At 38.2% G+C, this 25,206-nt stretch overlaps 1 protein-coding gene across 7 annotated transcripts in view; it reads right to left on the reverse strand.

Moving 5' to 3' along the window:
* The window catches only part of MAST4 (microtubule associated serine/threonine kinase family member 4), a 582,575-nt gene that overhangs the window by 394,726 nt on the left and 162,643 nt on the right, over positions 1-25,206 (reverse strand). For all 7 annotated transcript variants that reach the window (XM_055112338.3, XM_034960015.4, XM_055112337.2 and 4 more), the window contains exon 2: positions 15,460-15,613. In XM_055112338.3, coding sequence (XP_054968313.1) covers positions 15,460-15,613 — 154 coding nt within the window. The remainder of the gene's footprint in view (positions 1-15,459; positions 15,614-25,206) is intronic.

A 25,206-nucleotide genomic window follows, 5' to 3' on the forward strand; every position in this document is an offset into this window, starting at 1 on the left:
GACTATTGAAGGCACTGTAACAGGGCATATGCACACAGACTTTTAGACATCAAAGAGTACAGTATATCATATATCAGAGCTGTCTGACTCCCATGTGACTAAGCAGCTACAGGGGGAAAACACACACATACACACACATACACACACATACACACACACACACACACACACACAGGAAAAGGATATTGAACGAATGTCTATGTGTAATGCCTCTAAACACTTGCCATTCATACCATGCCTGTACCTATGAGACTATATGTCTGATAACGCCTAGGCACATAACCATTCCAGTATTTATTGATAAGATGGCCACATTTAGCAAATAAAAATACAGGATGCATACCTACATTTAAATTCAAGTAAACTTGAATATGTATGCTAATATAGCACTGGATACTAAAAATATTATTAGTTGCTTATCTGAATTAAAATTTAATTGGATACCCCATATTTTATCTGGCAATCATATTAGAATGAGAAATGCACAAGGCTTTGCTTTGAGGATACAAGGAAAAAGTCCTCAAGAAATGTATAAACTAGCAAATGGAATGATAGGTACACAAACAATAAAAATTAAAAGTAATCTCTCTTTTAAGAAAAGAACAACATTAAGGTGGTATCAAAGGAGAGAGAGGTGGAAGAGTCAGCAAAAGTAACATGAAGGTGTTTGGAATGGAATCTGAATGTAGAAAAAGGCCTTAAAGATTACATGCTTCATTATTAGTTTATACACCTAAGAGGGCAGGGGCACAACAGCACTCATAACCACAGGTATGTGCATGATGTATTATTCCCCCCTTTGTTTACTGTTATTTACGTATACACCACTGCAGCCAAAAGCTAGCAAAATGGAGCAAAACCAAAATAAAATACTTTGAGATTCCTGGCAACCAAGACCAAAACAGAAACAGTGGGTTTACCCAGCTCTCATTATTTAACAAAAGAATAATTCAAATTTATCGACCAATCTAAACCCTTTTTCCTTGATCTGAGCACAGATAAACTTGTTTCAGAAGTTTTAATAAAAGCTCAATGACATACATAATTGTTAACTGTCCTTCAGAGTAATTAAGGGCAAAAATACAGGCCATCCTACATTACTGGAACTAAATAAAAACCAAGGGTGCAATGCGGTGTGTGCATGCATACATGTAAACACATAAATGTCCATGTATGTTACTTACATACATGCCTCTTCTTAACACAGACTGGGAAGCTGGGAGCTGCACAACCTTGTGCAAAATCCTTCTTAAAGCTGAATTGGGTGCAGCATTAATAATTTACAGCAGTCACAGTTTGTCTTAGTTTGTGCCGCTACAACATAATAATGGAGACTGGGTAATTTATAAAGAACAGAAATTTATTTCTCACAGCTGTGGAGGCTGGAAGTTCAAGATCAAGGTACTGGCATGTGGTCTGGTGAGGGCCTTCTTGTTGCATCCTTGCATGGCAGAAGGAGAATGAATGGCAAGCTCACCAAAAGCTGCTGTGTAAAAGAAACCTCTTTTAAGAGGGTCTTAGTCCCATTCATGAGGGAGCAGCCCTAGGATAGCCTAATCATCTCTTAAAGGCCCTACTTCTAAATACTATCAAACTGGCAACACCCGAATTTTAGAGAGGACACAAACCATGACATGATTCCCCCTGTATTCTTACTCAAAGAAGGAAACAGACATTTAAATAATATCATTCTCTCTTTCACAAGTCAGCAATGAGTTAAATGCAAGGAGGGAACTTACCCTCTGCTCTCCCTTCAGGCTTAGGTCTGATTCAGGTGCCTGAGACAATACTGTCAAAGAATAGAGAAATTATCTTGCTAGGCAGACACAAGAAAATAAATTTAGCCCTGACAATGTGTGGTGATTAAGTACTTGAATGACAATGGAACATGACAATGACAAATGCAGGCTACTGCCACCAAAGTCATTAATATATCAGAAACACTAATTTTTATAAATCTTTCAACTTCCCGGCTGGTTGCATTTCTTGACCTACTCTTTTTCCTGTGGAACTGACATAAAGTCAGCATCATTTTCAGTTTCCAACTGGGAAGTTAAAAAAACTTCCACATTCCCAGTGGCTTTGATTGGCCACCAAAAATGAGCTGTAAGCAAGAGATGAATGGCCTGGGTATGCTCGAGTGACAGGACACCTACCAGCAGCTCTGATAGAGGCAAAGGTGGGCTTCCTTGCAGAGCAACAAATAAAGCATGTGTGTGTGCACAGGGGTTCAAGGGAGGGTGCGGGGACTAGAAAATGAAGAAAACCCATTTTCTACAAAGACTTTCCCTCCCTCACCATGGTAGCTAAAATTATTTACTACTCAACTCAAAGGGACCTTGAGAGTATAGGATCCAACGCACTCACTTTACAGATGAAGAATCTAAGGCCCAGCAATGAAGGCTACTTAGAAGTTGACTTGGGACTAGAATCTGGGCCTCAGATCTCCAGTTCATGTCCTTCCATTTACACCCTAAAACAGCAGTAAAAGATGGCAAGATGCTGTCTCCACCCAGGCAAGTCACTTGCTTTCTTTAAATTCTGTTCCATTTAATTCAGTGATCCCATTCTCTCTCTGATCTACATCTCCCCACTCCCTACTGTATTGTACCCTGTTACTCTCTGCCTCTGTTGTCCAGGGGATTCATGTATAGTGCAATTTACCAATTCCAGTACACGAGCAGTTAGCACCTCATTAGCACTGCAGTTTGACTGTATGAAATAAGATGTCACTGGCCTTTTATACTTTGGAACCCAGTAGCGTATGTCAAGCCACATAGCCTTTCCCCATGTTTCCTATAAGAGGGTAAAATCTTAAAAAAACATAAATTGAAACATGAAGAAAGGGAAAAAGAAAAGTATAAAATAGAAACTGAAACATCACCAGAAGAGCCAGTTACCTATGTCCAACTCTGTAAATGGGTTCCAGTGTTGTGTGAAATGGCACCACCCACCATCTTCTTACCTTTCCCTACCTTATCTCCTCCTCCCCAGTACCTCAAGGACATGAAGTGTGAGATTTCCTAGTTCATACTAATTTTCTAGCATTTCAATAAATCTTTCACGCTGTTAATTGTAGTATAATCAAGTCATTGTTTGTGGCTTCCTCATCTCTACTAAAGACTCACAGAGGAGCTAAAGCCACTTCATCTCTGAGGGGCTACACATATAAGGAACCGAGAAGATGAGCATGGATCAGTGTGCTTTTCAGAACCTAAAAGAGCACAATGCATGAAGGATAGGAAAGCCATACCTACTCGTGCCTGGGCCACAGTCTATCCTGTCAGAAGAAAAGAGAGTTTCAGGGAAGTACTAAAAAGACAAAACTAAAAAGCAGTGGAAAGAAAAAGGAATATGATTACGCCTCATCCAAAAAGCTCAACACCTTGATGACAGGTTAAAAAAAAAAAAAAGCCCTGAAACCAGTTTCTTATTCTAAAGGGAATTTTAAGAACAAAGCAACTTAGATTTTTAATATATGGATTCAATAATTAATCTTGTTTCCTCGGGAAGGACCAAAGCCCATTATTTGTAGAATCCGCTAGAACCTAAGAAATGAGCAGGGGAGTGGGGGGAGGAAGCCTTCTGTTCCCGGATCCTGTTACTCTATATATTTTTGGTTTAAATTTCTTCATTAGCCTAATTGGCATACAGAGCCTCCTGAGAGAAATATATTTACACACAGGCCAGGCGCGGTGGCTTATGCCTGTAATCCCAGCACTTTGGGAGGCTGAGGCGGGAGGATCACGAGGTCAGGAGATCAAGACCATCCTGGCTAACACAGTGAAACCCTGTGTCTACCAAAAATACAAAAAAAATTAGCCGGGTGTGGTGGCGGGTGCCTGCAGTCCCAGCTACGCAGGAGGCTGAGGCAGGAGAATGGTGTGAACCTGGGAGGTGGAGCGTGCAGTGAGCCAAGATTGCACCACTGCACTCCAGCCTGGGCGACAGAGTGAGACTCCGTCTCAAATAAAAAAAAAAAAAAGAAAGAAAGAAAAGAAAGAAATATATTTACACACATACAACTTTTAAAATCATGCCAGAAAAAACTTTAAATGACTACCAGACATCCTCCTCTCTGGTGCATGTTGAAGAATTCCAGTTACTGAGTTTGGTTTGCCACATTTAACACACCGAGCCAAAGGTCCAGATAGCCAACATATTTTGCAGCTGATAATGGTTTAGCTGTATCTGAGTATTTTCCTGCCCCAGTAATCTTGAAATTCTATGTCAACAGTGATTGAAGGCCTATGTTACCTTTTGCTCTGCAAAGGGGGCTTCAAGCGTCTTAAGAGAAACTGGGCCTCCTGTGGAAAACATTAACTAACACTCAGGTCCAAGTGTTAAGTTTTTCAAACTATCAGATACAGAACTGTAAAACTGATTTCTGAAGTGCCAATTTGCTAATGAAGCCTGGCTCTCAACACTATCCAGGGCTCAGGTACACATCAAAGCAAAGAGCCCAGTCTCTCACCTGCCCCGGGTATAAGAGAAATGACTCTGATTCTTAAAGTCCTCATTCAGCCTCTTTCCTTAATTTTCCCCTCATGCCTGTCTTGTCACTGGTGCAAAAGGCCTGAAGGAGAGATTTGGGCTTCCAAGAGGCTGCAGCGTCACTCTTAACAAGGTGGTGGCCACTTGGCAGTTTCTAAGTGGCAGGTGACCTGGGTCTGGGAACCACCACATGAGCCTGTTAGAGGGGCAATGACTCATCGGTAGACCATCTGCATGGGAGATGAGTTCCGGCAGAAGGCTCCCTGACAGAGAGCCACTGGGAGGCAGCATCTGCCAAAGCAACTCGCTGACAGCTGCGCCTCCCATTAAGTCTAGGTCTCATGAGACCTTACTACTCCTGACAAGGAGGAACTGCAACACTTACAAAAATACATCAAAGTAGTCACACCTTCTGTTTAGAACACCTAGATAGCAAACAAAATATCCAGGATATAAACTGTCATAGGAGCAGTAAAGACAATAAATGGTTTTAAAGCTTCTTAAAATCATGCATTGTCACCCGGAAGAAGATGCTAACAGAATTGCCTGTTTATTGCCTGGTGACTCAGAAAAATATGTAGAGACATTCTTCAGCTTCATAAGCTATTACTGATGAACTACACAATTTTTTAAGTTCTAAAACAACACTAGACCGACTCAAGAGAATTCTTGTCATTAGTTATGTGCCTTCAGCATAGTGATTTTATACGTATTAAGAACTAGTAAAACAAATACCAGCAGGATGTTTTTAAGTCAGTAAAACCTTAAGTGTAAATTCTATGTGGATCTGGGCTTTTTCTTCTGGTTGGCGAAGAGCCAAGAACCCAAATTGGGAGTATCACAAGAGAGCACCATCAGGAGAATTGTAAAGATCTTTGCCCTTTAAAAATTTCAAATGGTGCCAAATTTCAAAACATAGTCATGTACCGCATAATAATGTCTTGGTCAACAATGGACTACACATAGGAGGGCGGTCCTGTAACAGGATAATATTGTATTTTTACTGGACCTTTTCTACGTTAGGTATGTCAGATACATAAATACTTATGTTACATTTTGTTATACGTTGTGTTACAGTTGCCTACAATATGCAGTACAGTAACATGCTGTAAAGATGTGTAACCCAGGAGCAATAGGTTACAGTAGGCTAAACCAGGTAGGTTTGTGTAAGTATACTCTATGATGTTTGCATTAGGAAATCACATTCTCTAAATGTATCCCCGTCATTAAGCGATGCATGACTATATTAACATTTCAGTCATTCTTCAGGGGCTGGTTAAGTCAAACTCAGTCCACCCGCTGCTTACTCCCCAGCCCCACCATGCACCCAAGTCCCAGCTTCTAGTCCTCTTTCCAAATTCCCACTGGCTTTGGCTCGAGCCCCAGAAATATCACACCATGGGCACTAAAACTGCCTCTCATTCCTGTACAGCTCAGGTCCACCCTCCTCACCACTCTTATGAATGACCCTTGACCAGGCCTCTCTCTGTTTTCTGGAACCAGTATACCCAGTACATGAATTTCTCTGGTGCTTTAGCCTTTTGCACAAACACGTAGACCGGCTTCACTTTCAATTCATGATCTCAGACTTTAAATGGGCTGTCAATGCTTTCAAGAAATCCTACTACATTTATAGCTTCCCTTCTTACTCTTCAAGACTATGTCATATCTCCTTCTCTTCTCAATTCCCATATAACCCTTCCCCCATGGTCTCTCACAATGCACTGAGAAAAATGAAGCCATTAAATCCAATAACTCTCTGCTTTTTTTTTTTAAAGCAAATGTATTAAGATTACGGATATAATTTTTAAAATTATCTCATTTTGATATAATTATAGATATACATGCAGTTACAAGAAATAATACAGAACTCTTTACCCAGTTTCCCCAATGGTAACATCTTGAGAAACCTTAGTACAATATCACAACCCAAGAACGGACATTGAGACTGTCAAGATAAAGAACATTTCCATCATCGCAAGGATCCCTCATGTTGCCCTTTTATAGCCATACCTACTTTCCTCCTACCTCATCCCCTCCTTAATCCCTGGCAACCACGAATCAGTCCTCCAGTTCTATAATTTTATCATTGTAAGAATGTTATATATTAGTGGAATTATACAGTATAACCTCTTTGGACTGACTTTTTCACTTAACATAATTTTCTGGACATTCATCTAGATTGCTGCATGTATCAACAGTTGTTCCTTTTTACTGCCAAGTAGTATTCCATGGTATAGGTGCACTTGAACTACCTGCTTTGGCATCTGTTTTCTCCTCCTTCCTCCTGTGACAATGTGGGAAGTGCCCCTCCTCCTATAAAAGGTCAACCCTTTCACATGTGCTTTGGATACCCAGCCCTGTTCCTCCAAACACCTTCTTCAGCTGTTGTCTCTCTCACCCAAACCATCTTCAGTGCTTTACAAACAAGTTCTCCTGACTCCCACATTAAGATGGATCTCACTGACCCTTCATACCCTTCCAGCTCATACTTTATATTTCTAGTCCCTTTCATCGCACATTTTCTTCTCAAAAGAGTTATCTGTACTTCTGTTTATCCAGATATAAGCCATCTCTGATTCCTTAATGACTATTTTGTCTTATCCCATCCCACTCTCACTTCTGTCTGCACTTCCCTACTTGTGATGATTAATACTGAGTGTCAACTTGATTGGAGTGAAGGATGTAAAGTGTGGATGCTGGATGTGTCTGTGAGGGTGTTGTCAAAGGAGATTAACATTTGAGTCAGTGGGCTGGGAAAGGCAGACCCACCCTTAATCTGGGTAGATACTATCTAATTAGCTGCTAGCATGGCTAGAATATAAGCAGGCAGAAAAACATTAAAAGACAAGACTGGCCTAGCTTCCCAGCCCACATCTTTCTCTCATGCTGGATGCTTCCTGCCCTGGAGCCCTCAAACATCAGACTCTAAGTTCTCCACTTTTGGGACTCGGACTGGCTCTCCTTGCTCCTCAGCTTGCAGATGGCCTATTGTGGGACCTGGTGATCATGTAAGTTAATACTTAATAAACTCCCCTTTATATATGTGTGTGTGTGTGTGTGTGTGTGTGTATATATAAATATATATATAAATATAAATATATATAAATATATATATAAATATAAATATATATATAAATATATATATAAATATATATATAAATATATATATAAATATATATATATATATATATATATATATATATATATATATCCTATTAGTTCTGTCCCTCTAGAGAACCCTAATACTCTCTCCAGGTCCAAGACTACTCAGTGACTACATTGTCCCATCCAATGAGACTTTCCTGTCCTCATCTTACTCTCGCACATGCAGCCAATATATGGTTTGCCATCATTTCCTCCTCTGAAGATGCTTCTCTCCTTCTGTGATTCCACAGTCCTACTTGACATGCCTATTTATCATGTCTTATTGGGCATTTCAAACATACTCAAAACGGAATTCATCACATCCTATGTCTTTGTTAAAATCTGTTTCTCTCCTAGTCTTTCCTGACTTAGTAAGTGCCCTGCTCCCCCATCTCTTATCTAGCTGAATGCTGAGGCAAGGCCAGCAGGGACCATATTTCCCTAGCACCACACACACACACACACACACACACACACACACACACACACACACACACACGTGCACTTTACATTCATCTGTGACCATGTGATTAGATCTTTCTAAAAGAATAGGAACGGAAATTAGCATGTCTCTTCCAGGCTGGGACTTTTAAGAAGTCAGAAGGGTTTCTCCTCTCTCTTTCCACTTCTGCCAACTGGAAACAGTACCTCAAGGCTATTAAGAAGAGCAAAACCAGAAGATGGAATGTGGGTCCCTGAGTCACCATGGGAGGAAAGTTGCCTATGAACCCAAACATTTACTTTGAACTACTACATGAGCAAGAAATAAACTACTATTGTGTTAAGCCATTGATATTTTCTGGTTTGCTTGTCATAGCATGTAGCATTATCTTAACACACACCATTTTTATACAGGCATTCTTTTGATGGTGCTACAAAACTGAAGAAATCTGGAGTGTATAGGAAGGTTTAAGTTGTATTTAAGTGTGATATTTAGTAAATACCAAAGCTACCCATAAAACAGCCATACTTTATATAAATTATCTTTAATCTGAATTATTTCAGGCTTGCCCACTAAGCTAAGGAGGCTTTTAGGATGAGAAACCCATTGGGTACTACACAGTAATTAAAAGCAATAGCTTCCAGGTTAATTTTAAAGGAAAGAATGTTTTCTGGGATTGTGTTGTTCCTTTCTCTCTTTAAGTAAAAAAAAAAACACTAAAAAATGCCGTTTTAAAAATTTTCAGACGTTATTCCAAGTTGATTTCCATAGTCCAAAAAAGAAAACCCTCTCAACTTTCTTCCCAAGATAGAACGTCATGATTCTAACAGCTTTAAAATTCTAGTTTATATTGTCTGCAAAGCTGATTTCTTATTATTATGTGCATGTTATACACATATATAGATTTTTGTCTTTTACATTCCAACCAACCCAAACATTTGGGGGGAAAAAAAAACACAACTCTCTTCGTGGAGAAAAGCAGCACTCATTCTCTGGCTGTTAAGGCTGTAACATACATCACAGCTGTAGAATGCAGGACAAGGATTTGGGGCATGCATTTGCATATCAAGAAGCCATGATTCAAGATCCCAAGATTCTGTCCTTCATTCTGCAGCTTCCTAACTGTGAGCTGTGAGGCATATTACCAACAATACCCAGACTTAAGGGTCTGTATAATGATTAGAATAATGCTCCACTTCCTCATCAGGGGGTTCCAAAGCTCAGTCAATGTTTACATGAGGCTTCTAGGTGCTTATTTAGCAAGCTGTGGACCTTCAAGACAGGAAACACATCAGCCTCTAAAATAAAAATCCAGGCAGTAATGTGCATAGTGAGCTCCGGGTCTATTGTTTAAATGCCAGCCCTGCAAAAAAGGCACTGGTTATTTTCTCGTCTTTAATCTAATGCCCTTAGTGATTCAAAAGTTTAGCTAGGGAGGAAAATGTGAACGTTTCAATCATGAGTGTCTACGCATAGTGAAATTATGGGGTTTTGGGCTTTTTCATTATACTGTTATGTATTTTCTAAATTGTCTACATTGAATACATATTACCTTGAAACTTAAAAATAGTTGAATAAAATATTTTATTGTAAAAGATTTTTTTTAAGAGGCTAACTAGGATAGACTGAATTATCAGTTCCAATTCTTTACTCCCCTGGAGTAACATTACAGTCAGCTGTCACATCCAGATTCAACGAACTGTGGATCAAAAATATTTGGAAAAAACATAAATATTGATACGATAAAAATGATACAAATGTTAAAATGCAGTACAGCAATTATTTATAGAATATTAATATTTACATTGTATTAGGTGATATAAATCACCTAGAGATGATTTAAAGCTTACAGGAGGATACGCATAGGTTACATGCAAATACTACACCATTTTATATCAGCGACTTGAGCAACTATGAACTTCGGTATCCTGGAACCTGGAATCTGTGGCTACTGAGGGACAACTGTATATACAGTCATGCATTGCTTAGCAAAAAGGATACATTCTGAGAAATGCTTCCTTAGGCAATTCTGTCATTGTGCAAACATCATAGGGTGTACTTATGCAAACTTAGATGGTGTAGCCTACTGTGCAACCAAACTACAGGGTATATAGCCTATTACTCCTAGGCTACAAATGTATATAGCATGCAACTGCACCTAATACTGTAGGCAACTGCAACACAATGATCAGTATGTGCATATCTAAACATAGAAAAGCTACCTTAAAATATAAAATAAAAGATAAAAAGTGGTACACCTATATAGGATACTTGCCATGAATAGAGTCTGCAGGAATAGAAGTTGCTACCGGGGAGTCAGTGAGTGGTGAGTGAATGTGAAGACCTAGGACATCACTGTAGACGTTAGAAACAATGTACATTTAGGCTACACTGATTTAAAAAATATTTTTCTTTCTTTAATAAATTAACCTTATCCTACTGTAACTTTTACTTTATAAACTTCTTAATTTTAAACTTTCTGACTTTTGTAATAACACTTAGCTTAAAATACAAACACATTGCAGAGCTGTACAAAAACATTTTCTTCTTTATATCCTTATTCTATAAGCTTTTTTTTTCTATTTTTTTCTTTTACTTTTTAAACTTTTTTGTTTAAAAACTAAGACACAAACACATTAGCCTAGGCCTATGCAGAGTCAGGATCATTTAGACATTACCATATAATAGGAGCTTTTCAGTTCCATTATAATCTTATGGGACCACTGTCATATATATGGCCCATCACTGACCAAAATGACTTTATGTGGCACATGACTGTACCTGCATCCTGGACAAGGTATCAAGGTGAAGTGTGCTTCTACCCCTTGTCTCTGGGCTTCACCATGCCGTTTGCTTTAGCCAATATAAAATTAGCAGATATGACACCAGCAGAACCTTGAAATGTGCCTGTACAGGAGAACTTGCCCTCTCATGCTCCTGTCTTTCATAAGGAGATGATGCCTTTGGTAGCTGCTGGTCTAAAGAAGAAGGTAGACACATAGAACAAATCTGGACCCAAACTGCAACCTGGAACCAAGCCCGGTAAGGCCCAGAGTGACCTACAGCCAAACCCCAACTAACCTATAGCCATCTGAACAAGAAAAAAATACTTCTTCTTGTCTACCATTGAGATGTTTGCAGTTATGCAACATTACTGTTGCTGACTGATATACCACCAAATGCCACAGAAAAACTCGGGTTCAAAAACTATCTCATGGATTAAGCTGCAGTGTATAAAAAAGGCCATAGCATCCTTCACTTGCCCATTTTTAAAGGAAGCCTACTCAACCATCACTCCAATTTGAGAAAATTCCTTAGCAGAAAGTAATTGTTTTCCTCCTCCTCAGTAAAGACAGATGTTCCTCATCTTACAGTGGGGTTACATCCAGATAAACCCATCAGAAGTAAAAAATATCTTAAGTCAATAATGCATTTCATACCCCACTAAACTCATCATAAAGTTGAAAAGTCAAAAGCCAAACCATAGTAAGTGGGGGACCGTCTGTATACAATTATTTAATTACAAATACAGTAAGTCTTAGGTAGTATGAGACACTATGAGACCATTTAACAATGGGATTTCACAATTTTTTTCACAATTAATATATTGTGAGTCTCTTTCAATATTAAAACATATTTTTTATAATATGACCTTTAATGTTTACAATTGTTTTCCATTTTATGTGCGTACCATAATATGTTTAAGCAGTATTCATTTGCCAGCTATTTAGATAATATGAAATTTTAATTATTATAAATGGTACTGCTTTATATATAACTAAGGTTAATTCTCTTGACATATGACTATTTCCTTGTGATGAATTCTGAGAAGTCAAATTTCTGGGTCGACCAATGTGTGAATTTTAAGGTTTTAAATATGTACTAATTGCCTAGTTTTACTTTATTTTTACAATTAAACGACTGGGAGCCCTACAGATTGAGCCAACCACAAATTTGAACTGAGTGAACAATTTTCCCACCTAAGATTCACTCCAGTTAATACTGCTGGAATTAAGAGTTTATTTAAAACCTACTAGGTACTGACTATGCTAGGAACAGTGTAGCAGTTGTGAGCATGAACTCTGGAGCCATGATGCCTGGGTTCAAATCCTCGCCTTCTGTTGTGAGGACTGTGACCTCAAGGAAGTTACTCAACCTGCCTGTGCCTCAGTGTTCTCATGTGTAAAATGAGCTAACAGTGTCTCCCTCACAGACACACACAGATGTTATAAGGATTAAATAAGCCAGTAAATATAATCCCCTAAACACAATGCCTGCTACACAGTAAGCTTTTAATATTAGCTATCATTATAAGGGATAAATATATAAATTGATCACAGATCTTCCTTTCAAAAAGCTAAAAGTTTAGTGAACCTTATCAAGGATAATTGGTTGGCAAAACTGTCCAACCATAAACTAAAAATCTTTGTTTTAAGGAAAGCAGAATGCTGCCAAAGAAAAGATCCTTGGATTAAAACAAAGTAAAACAATGAGAAGGTGGTCAGTTGTTAAGTAACAGATTAGATCAGGTATGGGCCTCTGATGGAAAAACCAGTATGACTTATTTTAAGTTTAGCAACAGGGTATGTCCCAAGATGAGATCACATGTGATTATTTGGTTACCTAAAACTAGTGGAAAACACATTTTTTAAAGATCAGGGAAGATGCTGTCTTCTCTGTGCTCCAACATCTGACACTAGCCTGACATGAACACAGTGCCTAACACCAAGTAGCAAGCCAGTCAATAAGGGTACCAAACTCATTTCCATGAACCCATGCCACCCATCAACTCCAAATCCCCCCAAATTCAATTAGTTATGCACATAATACTAACAGCTGCCTGGGCTAGCTGCTTTGTATATATTATTTCATTAAATCTTCAGCTAAACCATACAGAGGAACAATTAAAAATGTTTTTTTCATATTCTAATATAATTTTCAAGGAACTGTCTTCAAAAACAGGCTGACGTTCGATGGATTTTTTTTTAGCTCTTCTAAGGACTATTAAACATTTAAAAAAATTATCTGACCAAAGACTTAGTTACCAAAAGTAATTGTGTAGCGAACTAATTGTCTAAGGATTGACTTGCTAGAGCTGTTAAAATTATGATAAGAGAATCAAGTCCGGCTATTTATTTTCAAAGCTAAAGGCCAAATTTCATGTTTGAGATCATGTATCTGATCAACAGCCATACCCTTGCATTATTTTAAAGCTTTATGTAAACTGCTTTAGCAAAAGTGGATAGAATAATTACTGCCCCTCCTATCTATCAAAAATAGTTGAATCAAGGTAAGTAAATTTCCTAAGTGAAATTAATAAATAAAAGGATGAGTCTTTTAACCTTTAAGATTTAATTTTCTTACCTATAAGAGAATAATCTCTGGGAACTCCTACTTTAAAAAGCAAATAGTCTGCATTTATGAAACGAAAGCAAAGAAAAATATCCTAACAAGCATTAGAAGAGCATCAGTAAACTCAAGGGAAAAGATTTGCCTTAAACTGCAGCAGTTTTTTTGATGAATTTCTCCCCCTTGGCCTGAGGTAGTTTGGCCTTTTGTTGCAGCAGAGTGGCACACAGGGTCAGATGTCCCAGACTCCACTAATCATGTGGCAGTAGCACTTCTGTTCCCAGAAATTTCATCTTCAAAACGTCAAAATCCATAGTTCTCCAAAAAAAAAAAAAGAGTAATTCAACTTACTTTCCAGGCCATTTTTAAACTGGTAGACAAGACCATCATGTAGAAAGAAAACTCTGTTTGGGGATTTTAAGAAACAAAGTTCCGTGAAAATATTTATATCTAGAGGAAAAAGCACTCTGATGAAATAACAGAAATCCAGCTTTCAGTGGTATATAGTTAATAACGTACAATTTTAAGTGGTGAGTTACCTTTTAAAAGCTAGGCTTTAACTTATCTTAATTTGGGTATTTTGCAGTCAAAAATAATTGGTGAGTTTTCTGGATTTGAAAATTTCTCAATTTTAACAATGAAATTTAAAAAGGGGTGAAAGAATTGAACCAATACTTCACAAGATACAAATAATTGTCCAATAAGCACTTGAAAAGGTGTTCTAGATTATCTAGTCACCAAGGAAACATAAATGAAACCCACAATGTGATACATCTATGTAACACTGAAAATGGCTAAAATTTTTAAAACTGGCAATACCACAGGTTAGCAAGAACGCACAGCAATTGGATCATTCATCCATACCTGTCAGGAATGTAAAATGGCACAATTTTAGAAAACCGTTTAGCAGTTTCTTTTCTAATTTTCTTTTTATTAACAAAGAATAATTTATACATATTCATGAGATACTAGTGATGTTCCAATCATATAATGTATAGCGATCAGATCAGGGTAGTTAGCATATTCATCATCTCAAACATTTATCATTTCTTTGTGTTGGGAACATTCAATATCATTCCTCTAGCTATTTGAAATTATATATATTTGTTAATTACAGTTATCCTACAGTAGTAGAGAACACTAGAATCTATTCTTATAAAGTTAAACATATGCTACTAACACACGCAGCAACATGGGTGAATCTTAAAACATCACACTGAGCAAAAGAATCGAGACACAAAGGAGTAGATACTCTGCTTCCATTAATGTAAACCCCTTGATAAGTTCTATCTAATCTATAATAACAGAGCAGATCTATGGCTGCCTAGGGCCAAGGAATTGGAGTTGAGGGTGGCAGTAGAGGGTGGGTTGGACTAGGAAGAGCATGGGAAACATTTTATATCCTGATCACGGCAGTAGTTAAACTGAGGTATAAATTTGCAAAAATCCATCCAAACGTAAACTTAAAATTGGGGATATTGGCCGGGTGCGGTGGCTCACACCTGTAATCCCAGCACTTTGGGAGGCCGCGGCAGGCAGATCACGAGGTCAAGAGATCACGACCATCTTGGCCAACATGGTGAAACCCCGTCTCCAATAAAAATACAAAAATTAGCTGGGCGTGGTGGTGTGTGCCTGTAATCCCAGCTACTCAGGAGGCTGAGGCAGGAGAATCGCTTGAACCTGGGAGGCGGAGGTTGCAGTGAGCCGAGATCATGCCACACCACTGCACTCCAGCCTAGCAACGGAGCGAGACTCTGTCTCAAAAAATAAATAAATAAATAAATAAATAAATAAATAAATAAATAAATAAGGGATATTGTCACTGCATGTAAATTATATTTCAGCAAAGTTTATTAATAAAATTTTCAATTTAACTGCTTTCTGGATTAGATAAGATTTTTATGAAATGGTCTGCAGAGGCAGGCCCATTCTTAAGCAAGCTGATTACATGTGGAACTCTGGGGCCATGCAGGACCTTGTAAAGAAATGCAATTCCTTCTCTCATCCAAGCCACTGCGACTCACCAGTCAGGGCTCCTCCCAGGCTCCCTCGCCTTAGCTGTCTTCCATCCTCACTCAGCTGTCTTTTATACTTCAGTGATTTTCCAGGGCCAGAAGCCACATCTGGGTTGCTGCATTTCCGAAACGGCATGGGTGGAGGGGATAATATGTGGTCAAGCTGCAGAAAGAGGAAGAATGGCATCACTGGCTAGGGCATCAACACAGCCTAGAATGAAAGACCAATCATTCACACTTTTTCTTCCTTTCTTTTCCTTCTCAAACTCCATTCTCCCAACACTGTGTTCAATTTTGCTACGTTAGAGAATTTAGAATTTCACTGTCACATCTTCCATCTGAAAGAGAGTCTGGCTTGCTGCAAAATCTCGACAGCAGTGATTTTCAAACTGTGGGTCACAGCACATTAGTGGGTCATGAAATCAAGTTTGGTAGATTGTGACTGGTGTTTTTTAATGCAATAGAACAGAAATTATCACAGTCCAATGAAGAAAGGGAAAGTATTGTTTCATGAAGTGTTTTATTCAGTTATACATGTATGTGTGTGTATCCTAGGTCACTATATAAAACATGTCTTTCTGTACACGGTCTCCCCCAAAATTGAAGATTGTCGCTCTATAGAGAAACAATAGATCACTCTCTTTAGTTGGTTACAAAAGAAAATTCACATATTGCTCACAAATGTATGTTGTACAGGAGAGAAATTTCTAAGTACCCTAGCCCTTAATGGAAATCAATACATCCCTACATCACTTTATAGCTTTTTAAAAGAAAACCTGTCACAAGAATCAGAGAAACCAAAGTCACTTCAAGAGACAGCATTCTACAAAAGAATCCCTTGTGTCACAACACTTATTTCAAGATCTGCCTGTTTTTGTAAGAAAGCCTCTCATACTTAATAGAGCCATACCATCTAAAATGTTCACCTTCAAGTAAGTACATATGAATATGTGTCTAAGATAGTTGCAAAGGACAAAAATTTTCATGTACACCTACGTACGTCCAGTTAGTTATTAAAGATCCCTCAAAAAAGTACATAAAAAGGTTAACTCTGTAGAAATTTAAAAACAGAAAAATCAAGTAACATTATTCAAAGCCAGGCATTTTAAGAGCCGCTTCACTGAGATTTGTTTTGTTTTCATGGGGAAAAGAGGTGATCACCTGGTTATACTTGTCAAATTTTTTCAGGTTAAGATTATCATGGATGTATTTATAAGAAATAGAAATCTGGAGACTAGGTCATCCATTTTGTCTGTCCATGCACTGCATCATATTCAAAGTCATTGCACAGGCCGAGCGCAGTGGCTCACATCAGTAATCCTAGCATTTTGGGAAGCCAAGGCAGGAGACTCTCTTGAGTCCAGGAGGTCAAGTCTACAGTGAGCCATGATTGCAGCATTGCACTCCAGCATGAGCAACAGAGCAAGACCCCATCTCAAAAAATAAATAAAAAATAATTAAATAAATAGAAATATTTATTTCTATTTATTTAATAATAATAGTTCTATAAAACTATTGCACAAAAGGAAATTTGATCCTGTTTATGAGCAACCCTTCCCAAGTTAGTTGAGATAGAACAGACCTCATCGGCTTAGCTGCTAAAAGATTCCCCTAAGCGTAACTGTATTCATTAGTAAGACCTAACACCTGGATTTCAAGCACTTCTCTGTAAGTACCATCTCACACTCATTGCCGGTCAGTATTTTAGTGAGAGGCCCTTGAAGAACTAGCAGCCCATCCACTCCAAGATCAAAGCCAGATCAGTAGGAAAAAGGGACTCCAGAGTGCACTTGGGAAAAAGGAAGAAAAAAAAAACACACCCTTTCAAATGCAGAGCTGAACTTATCACAAGGTATTTGTCGAGGGCTGCTGTTTATTACATCAGTGTCCTATTTAGGAGGGCCTCCAAGGAGAAGTTTCCATATAGCCTCTAGAAAATGCAGAACCAAATCACTGAGTTCATCTAGAGTCAGATCATTAAAGAATGTAGAGGTTATTTTTGCCTCCTTTTTGGCTCCATTTTGTGCTCATACCCCAATTATTTTTTCTGCCAATTTAGAAACTTTTCAGAAAAACATTTGCCACTACAGAAAAGTTACAGGAACAGTAAACACCCATATTCTCAATGGCGAGTTAACCTTTTGTCACACCGCTTTTGCTCTCTCTCCTCTTCATACATGCACGGGGACTGTTGGTTGCAGGCAGTGTGATTCTTCACCCCCCCTCCAAATACTTCAACATGCCTGTTCTAAGAACAAGAATATTCTCTTAAGTTCTCTTATCCTATATTCTATGTAGTCTTATAAGGTGTCTCAAATCTTTTGTGAGCAAGGTAAAGTATAAATACCAGGAAAAATGTAACATAAGATTATATCAGGTAGACTTAACATTAAAAAATTTACTTTTACATTACAAGACAAATTTGCAGCCACAAGGTGGCAATGTGCCATAGACATTGAACAAAAAGTTCCATAACAGCTACTATTTAATAGTCCTAGTAAATGCACTAAGAATGGATGCCTACCCTGTGAAGCAATCAAACAAGTTAGGGTCCATTCTACTTACTTATTTTCTCTTAATTATGAGTGACAGCTGCATAAAATACAAATATTTCTCATTTAAGGTTCATCAGCATCTGCTACTTATTTTTCACCTGATGTTAAATTTTTTCAGCTTGTAGAATTACAATTAATTACTCTGGGGAAGACTGTTGTATCACAAATTAACAGCGGGTAGAAAAACAAGCAGAGGAAAGAAGATAATTCCTAAATAGGAATTAGGTAATTTTCATACATATATCCAAGAAAGCCATAAAAGACATGAAACAAATGTGGAAGAAAGAGAAGGAAATCAAGGAGAAAACAGAAAAAAAACCTTATTCATCACATATCGCACATATATAGACATGAGCTATTAGTCCACAAGCCAAGGTTTTTAATCAAAATCACAAGAAGGGAGTATTATTTTAAATCTGGGAAAACTGAGGCAGTGAATTGTGAGGGCTGCCAATGTTTCAGGCACAGTATGAGCAGAAAACCTATAAGCATAGTGCAGTGCTCCAAGATCCCATTTCCTCTTCACATCCAATCACACTCCCAACAGGCTCTCTCTAAATAGATCATTTTTCCAAATTTGCTCTGTTGTCAGTGGCTTTACTATTCTTTCTACAATTAGTCAAAGCTTCTCAAAATGGTCCACTGCAGCCCTGCAATTTATTTTTCATTTTTTGTCCTGAGTCAAATACTCATGATCCCTTTTAAGACACTTCATCACACCCTAGAGCTTATGGTAGACATCAAACATGTCACTTTGGACTTCGTCCTTTAAATAATTCCATTTTAATGTTTTCCAACTTTTCCAGACTCCCAAAGTCTTCATACTACAAGGAGTTGAACCAAAGACAGAGGCTGTCTTGAAACTTTCACTGATGTTCAAGGGCATCTAAGCCTGGGCAAGACACCCCTGCTTCAAATACTTGTGGTTCCTCTCCCTAAGCAGGCTGTGTACTCCTAGAGGGCCAGGTCCTACTCCGTGGTCACCTACATGCTGCTGGCCACAAAGTATCCTGCATTGAAACAGCAATATGTCCTTACCTCATGCACCAATAGTAAATACTGATTTGTGTGCCAGGATTTGCTTAAAATTTCCTACGTTAGTTCTTACCACCTCCAACAAGAGCCATAGAAAATTTGGAAGGATTCCTTTAATATTATTGAATGCAGAAGTCAGACAGGGGCACAGCATACCACCTACAAGTGAGGGATGTACACCCGCTCTCGCTAGCAGTTTATCACAGGAAACATGTTAGCATCTTAAGGGATAAAAGGTATATAACCAAGGGAAGTGTGAGGCAGAATTGAAAGAAAGTTTCCAAAACTGTCAGTTCTATAGAAATGCCAATCACCAGAATTCTATACCTATATTTTCTGTATTTACTGCCCCCACCCATTATATGCTGTTTTACAAATTATCAGGCTGAGAAAAAAACAGATCCTCCATGATGACATTGTGGCTTGGCCATATCAATGAAGATGAATTAAAAGCACATAGTTAATATTTAATAGCAATGTACTGTATTCTTGAAAATCACAGAGTAGATTTAAGTGTTCTCACTCCCCAAAAATAAGCATGTGAGGTAATACATATGTTAATTAGCTTGATTTAGCCATTCCACAACACATACATATTTTAAGACATTATGATGCATATACATATGTAGAATTTTTATTTTTCAATTAAAAGAATAAATTTTAAAAAGTAAAAATGAAGGCACATCATTTACAAGCCTCGATCTAATTTTTGTTAATGTCTCCGCCATCACCATCACGACCATCTGCAAATATGCACCACAGATTTCTTTATCTACGGCTATATGCCCTAGTAATACCACCCATCTGTCTATAAAAAGGCATATTAGAACTGTCCACAAACACAGAACTTTCAGCCTCTTAACTGACAATTTTCTCCGACCTCATTTTCAGACACTTCTATTCCCAAGCACATGGGTTCTGTAATTCATAGTTTTTAAATATTAACAGTGGTCATATAAGCAGAAAGAGAAAGCTTTTTCCAATTTCAGTAAATGGCAATTCTGTTTTCTCTAGCTACTCAGGTCACAAAATCTTTCAGTTGTTCTTAACTTCTCTTTCACACTCCATATCCAACTAGTAAATCCTCCAGGCTCAACTTCCAAAATACACCCAAGATCACTTCACCATTTCTATGCCTACCACCCTTGTCCCTGCCATTCCCTTTCTCTCTTGCAATAGCATCTCAAGAGGTCTCTGTGCTTCCATCCTCTCAGCACCATAGCAGTGACCCTTCTAAACCATGAAGCCAGATGCTCCAATTCCACTGCTGGAGTCCTTCTCTCTAGTCCCAGCTCCTGCCACTCCACTCGATCCACCTTGGTCTCTTGCCAGACCTTGGATGCTCCAGGCTCTTCCCACCCAGGACCTTACATTTATCATTTCCTCTACCTGCGACACATTCCAGATATTAGCTATTGGGCCCCCTCTGTCCTCTGGGTCTCTATTCAAATCTCACTCTTCCTGGGATGCCCTCTGTAAATGCCTATGTAAAACAGCACGCTCAACCTTTATTCCTTGTTCTTATTTTTCTTCAGAGCATCTATCACCACATGACATATGAGATCTTTGGTACTTGTTTCTTGCTCTTCTCCCCCTGCTAAAATTAAAGTTACATGAAATTATGCACTATATTGTTTTGTCCACTGCTGTATCCCTAGAACACTGCAAACTACATAAAAAGCACCTGTAAATATTGGTGGAAAGAGCAAATCAATTGCAAATCTCTGATATGTACTTTAAAATATAACAGGAAAAAAATAGAAAACACATGCCATAAAGGGCTTTAATTATTGAAAAAATAGAATAAAATTATATTAAATGTAATTCAAGGTGACATACTGGAAACTAAAGTGAGTCTCTAGTATTTTGACAAACTGAACACTTCATGTGTGGAAAAGACCCTTAGGTTATGGCAAACCACATCATTTGAAAGAATATGTTCCATATACCAAACTAATATGCTAATTTTTGAACACAGCTAACTCCAAATGTAATTCCTAAATAACCACTGAACTTTTTAACTGTATCCCTGCTACCATATATATTTGTCCAAATCAATCCAATCTTTTCCTACTCCACTCCTCTTTTCTGTAAGACCGCATTGATCGCCAAGATGTAGCACATGCATTTTATTTTTTTTTTCCTTTTTTTTTTCATTTTAAGTTTTAGGGTACATGTGCACATTGTGCAGGTTAGTTACATATATATACATGTGCCATGCTAGTGTGCTGCACCCACTAACTCGTCATCTAGCATTAGGTATATCTCCCAATGCTATCCCTCTCCCCTCCCCCCACCCCACAACAGTCCCCAGAGTATGATATTCCCCTTCCTGTGTCCATGTGATCTCATTGTTCAATTCCCACCTATGAGTGAGAATATGCGGTGTTTGGTTTTTTGTTCTTGCGATAGTTTACTGAGAATTATGATTTCCAATTTCATCCATGTCCCTACAAAGTACATGAACTCATCATTTTTTATGGCTGCATAGTATTCCATGGTGTATATGTGCCACATTTTCTTAATCCAGTCTATCATTATTGGACATTTGGGTTGGTTCCAAGTCTTTGCTATTGTGAATAATGCCGCAATAAACATACGTGTGCATGTGTCTTTATAGCAGAATGATTTATAGTCCTTTGGGTATATACCCAGTAATGGGATGGCTGGGTCAAATGGTATTTCTAGTTCTAGATCCCTGAGGAATCGCCACACTGACTTCCACAATGGTTGAACTAGTTTACAGTCCCACCAACAGTGTAAAAGTGTTCCTATTTCTCCACATCCTCTCCAGCACCTGTTGTTTCCTGACTTTTTAATGATTGCCATTCTAACTGGTGTGAGATGGTATCTCATTGTGGTTTTGATTTGCATTTCTCTGATGGCCAGTGATGATGAGCATTTTTTCATGTGTGTTCTGGCTGCATAAATGTCTTCTTTTGAGAAGTGTCTGTTCATGTCCTTTGCCCACTTGTTGATGGGGTTGTTTATTTTTTTCTTGTAAATTTGTTTGAGTTCATTGTAGATTCTGGATATTAGCCTTCTGTCAGATGAGTAGGTTGCGAAAATTTTCTCCCATTTTGTAGGTTGCCTGTTCACTCTGATGGTAGTTTCTTTTGCTGTGCAGAAGCTCTTTAGTTTAATTAGATCCCATTTGTCAATTTTGTCTTTTGTTGCCATTGCTTTTGGTGTTTTAGACATGAAGTCCTTGCCCATGCCTATGTCCTGAATGGTAATGCCTAGGTTTTCTTCTAGGGCTTTTATGGTTTTGGGTCTAACGTTTAAGTCTTTAATCCATCTTGAAATGATTTTTGTATAAGGTGTACGGAAGGGATCCAGTTTCAGCTTTCTACATATGGCTAGCCAGTTTTCCCAGCACCATTTATTAAATAGGGAATCCTTTCCCCATTGCTTGTTTTTCTCAGGTTTGTCAAAGATCAGATAGTTGTAGATATGCGGCATTATTTCTGAGGGCTCTGTTCTGTTCCATTGATCTATATCTCTGTTTTGGTACCAGTACCATGCTGTTTCGGTTACTGTAGCCTTGTAGTATAGTTTGAAGTCAGATAGTGTGATGCCTCCTGCTTTGTTCTTTTGGCTTAGGATTGACTTGGCGATGCGGGCTCTTTTTTGGTTCCATATGAACTTTAAAGCAGTTTTTTCTCATTCTGTGAAGAAAGGCATTGGTAGCTTGATGGGGATGGCATTGAATCTGTAAATTACCTTGGGCAGTATGGCCATTTTCACGATATTGATTCTTCCTACCCATGAGCATGGAATGTTCTTCCATTTGTTTGTATCCTCTTTTATTTCCTTGAGCAGTTGTTTGTAGTTCTTGAAGAGGTCCTTCACATCCCTTGTAAGTTGGATTCCTAGGTATTTTATTCTCTTTGAAGCAATTGTGAATGGGAGTTCACTCATTATTTGGCTCTCTGTTTGTCTGTTGTTCGTGTATAAGAATGCTTGTGATTTTTGTACATTGATTTTGTATCCTGAGACTTTGCTGAAGTTGCTCATCAGCTTAAGGAGATTTTGGGCTGAGACAATGGGGTTTTCTAGATATACAATCATGTCGTCTGCAAACAGGGACAATTTGACTTCCTCTTTTCCTAATTGAATACCTTTTATTTCCTTCTCCTGCCTAAATGCCCTGGCCAGAACTTCCAACACTATGTTGAATAGGAGTGGTGAGAGAGGGCATCCCTGTCTTGTGCCAGTTTTCAAAGGGAATGCTTCCAGTTTTTGCCCATTCAGTATGATATTGGCTGTGGGTTTATCATAGATAGCTCTTATTATTTTGAAATACGTCCCATCAATACCTAATTTATTGAGAGTTTTTAGCATGAAGGGTTGTTGAATTTTGTCAAAGGCTTTTTCTGCATCTATTGAGATAATCATGTGGTTTTTGTCTTTGGTTCTGTTTATATGCCAGATTACATTTATTGATTTGCGTATATTGAACCAGCCTTGCATCCCAGGGATGAAGCCCACTTGATCATCGTGAATAAGCTTTTTGATGTGCTCCTGGATTCGTTTTGCCAGTATTTTATTGAGGATTTTTGCATCAATGTTCATCAAGGATATTGGTCTAAAATTCTCTTTTTTGGTTGTGTCTCTGCCTGGCTTTGGTATCAGAATGATGCTGGCCTCGTAAAAAGAGTTAGGGAGGATTCCCTCTTTTTATATTGATTGGAATAGTTTCAGAAGGAATGGTAACAGTTCCTCCTTGTACCTCTGGTAGAATTTGGCTGTGAATCCATCTGGTCCTGGACTCTTTTTGGTTGGTAAGCCATTGATTATCGCCACAATTTCAGCTCCTGTTATTGGTCTATTCAGAGATTCAACTTCTTCCTGGTTTAGTCTTGGGAGAGTGTATGTGTCCAGGAATTTATCCATTTCTTCTAGATTTTCTAGTTTATTTGTGTAGAGGTGTTTGTAGTATTCTCTGATGGTAGTTTGTATTTCTGTGGGATCGGTGGTGATATCCCCTTTATCATTTTTTATTGTGTCTATTTGATTCTTCTTTTTTTTCTTTATTAGTCTTGCTAGCGGTCTATCAATTTTGCTGATCCTTTCAAAAAACCAGCTCCTGGATTCATTAATTTTTTGAAGGGTTTTTTGTGTCTCTATTTCCTTCAGTTCTGCTCTGATTTTAGTTATTTCTTGCCTTCTGCTAGCTTTTGAATGTGTTTGCTCTTGCTTTTCTAGTTCTTTTAGTTGTGATATTAGGGTGTCAATTTTGAATCTTTCCTGCTTTCTGTTGTGGGCATTTAGTGCTATAAATTTCCCTCTACACACTGCTTTGAATGCGTCCCAGAGATTCTGGTATGTTGTGTCTTTGTTCTCGTTGGTTTCAAAGAACATCTTTATTTCTGCCTTCATTTCGTTATGTACCCAGTAGTCATTCAGGAGCAGGTTGTTCAGTTTCCATGTAGTTGAGCGGTTTTGAGTGAGATTCTTAATCCTGAGTTTTAGTTTGATTGCACTGTGGTCTGAGAGATAGTTTGTTATAATTTCTGTTCTTTTACATTTGCTGAGGAGAGCTTTACTTCCAAGTATGTGGTCAATTTTGGAATAGGTGTGGTGTGGTGCTGAAAAAAATGTATATTCTGTTGATTTGGGGTGGAGAGTTCTGTAGATGTCTATTAGGTCCACTTGGTGAAGAGCTGAGTTCAATTCCTGGGTATCCTTGTTGACTTTCTGTCTCGTTGATCAGTCTAATGTTGACAGTGGGGTGTTAAAGTCTCCTATTATTAATGTGTGGGAGTCTAAGTCTCTTTGTAGGTCACTCAGGACTTGCTTTATGAATCTTGGTGCTCCTGTATTGGGTGCATATATATTTAGGATAGTTAGCTCTTCTTGTTGAATTGATCCCTTTACCATTATGTAATGGCTTTCTTTGTCTCTTTTGATCTTTGTTGGTTTAAAGTCTGTTTTATCAGAGACTAGGATTGCAACCCCTGCCTTTTTTTGTTTTCCATTTGCTTGGTAGATCTTCCTCCATCCTTTTATTTTGAGCCTATGTGTGTCTCTGCACGTGAGATGGGTTTCCTGAATACAGCACACTGATGGGTCTTGACTCTTTATCCAATTTGCCAGTCTGTGTCTTTTAATTGGAGCATTTAGTCCATTTACATTTAAAGTTAATATTGTTATATGTGAATTT

This window comes from Pan paniscus, chromosome 4, assembly GCF_029289425.2.
Source record: "Pan paniscus chromosome 4, NHGRI_mPanPan1-v2.0_pri, whole genome shotgun sequence".
Taxonomy (NCBI): Eukaryota; Metazoa; Chordata; class Mammalia; order Primates; family Hominidae; genus Pan; species Pan paniscus.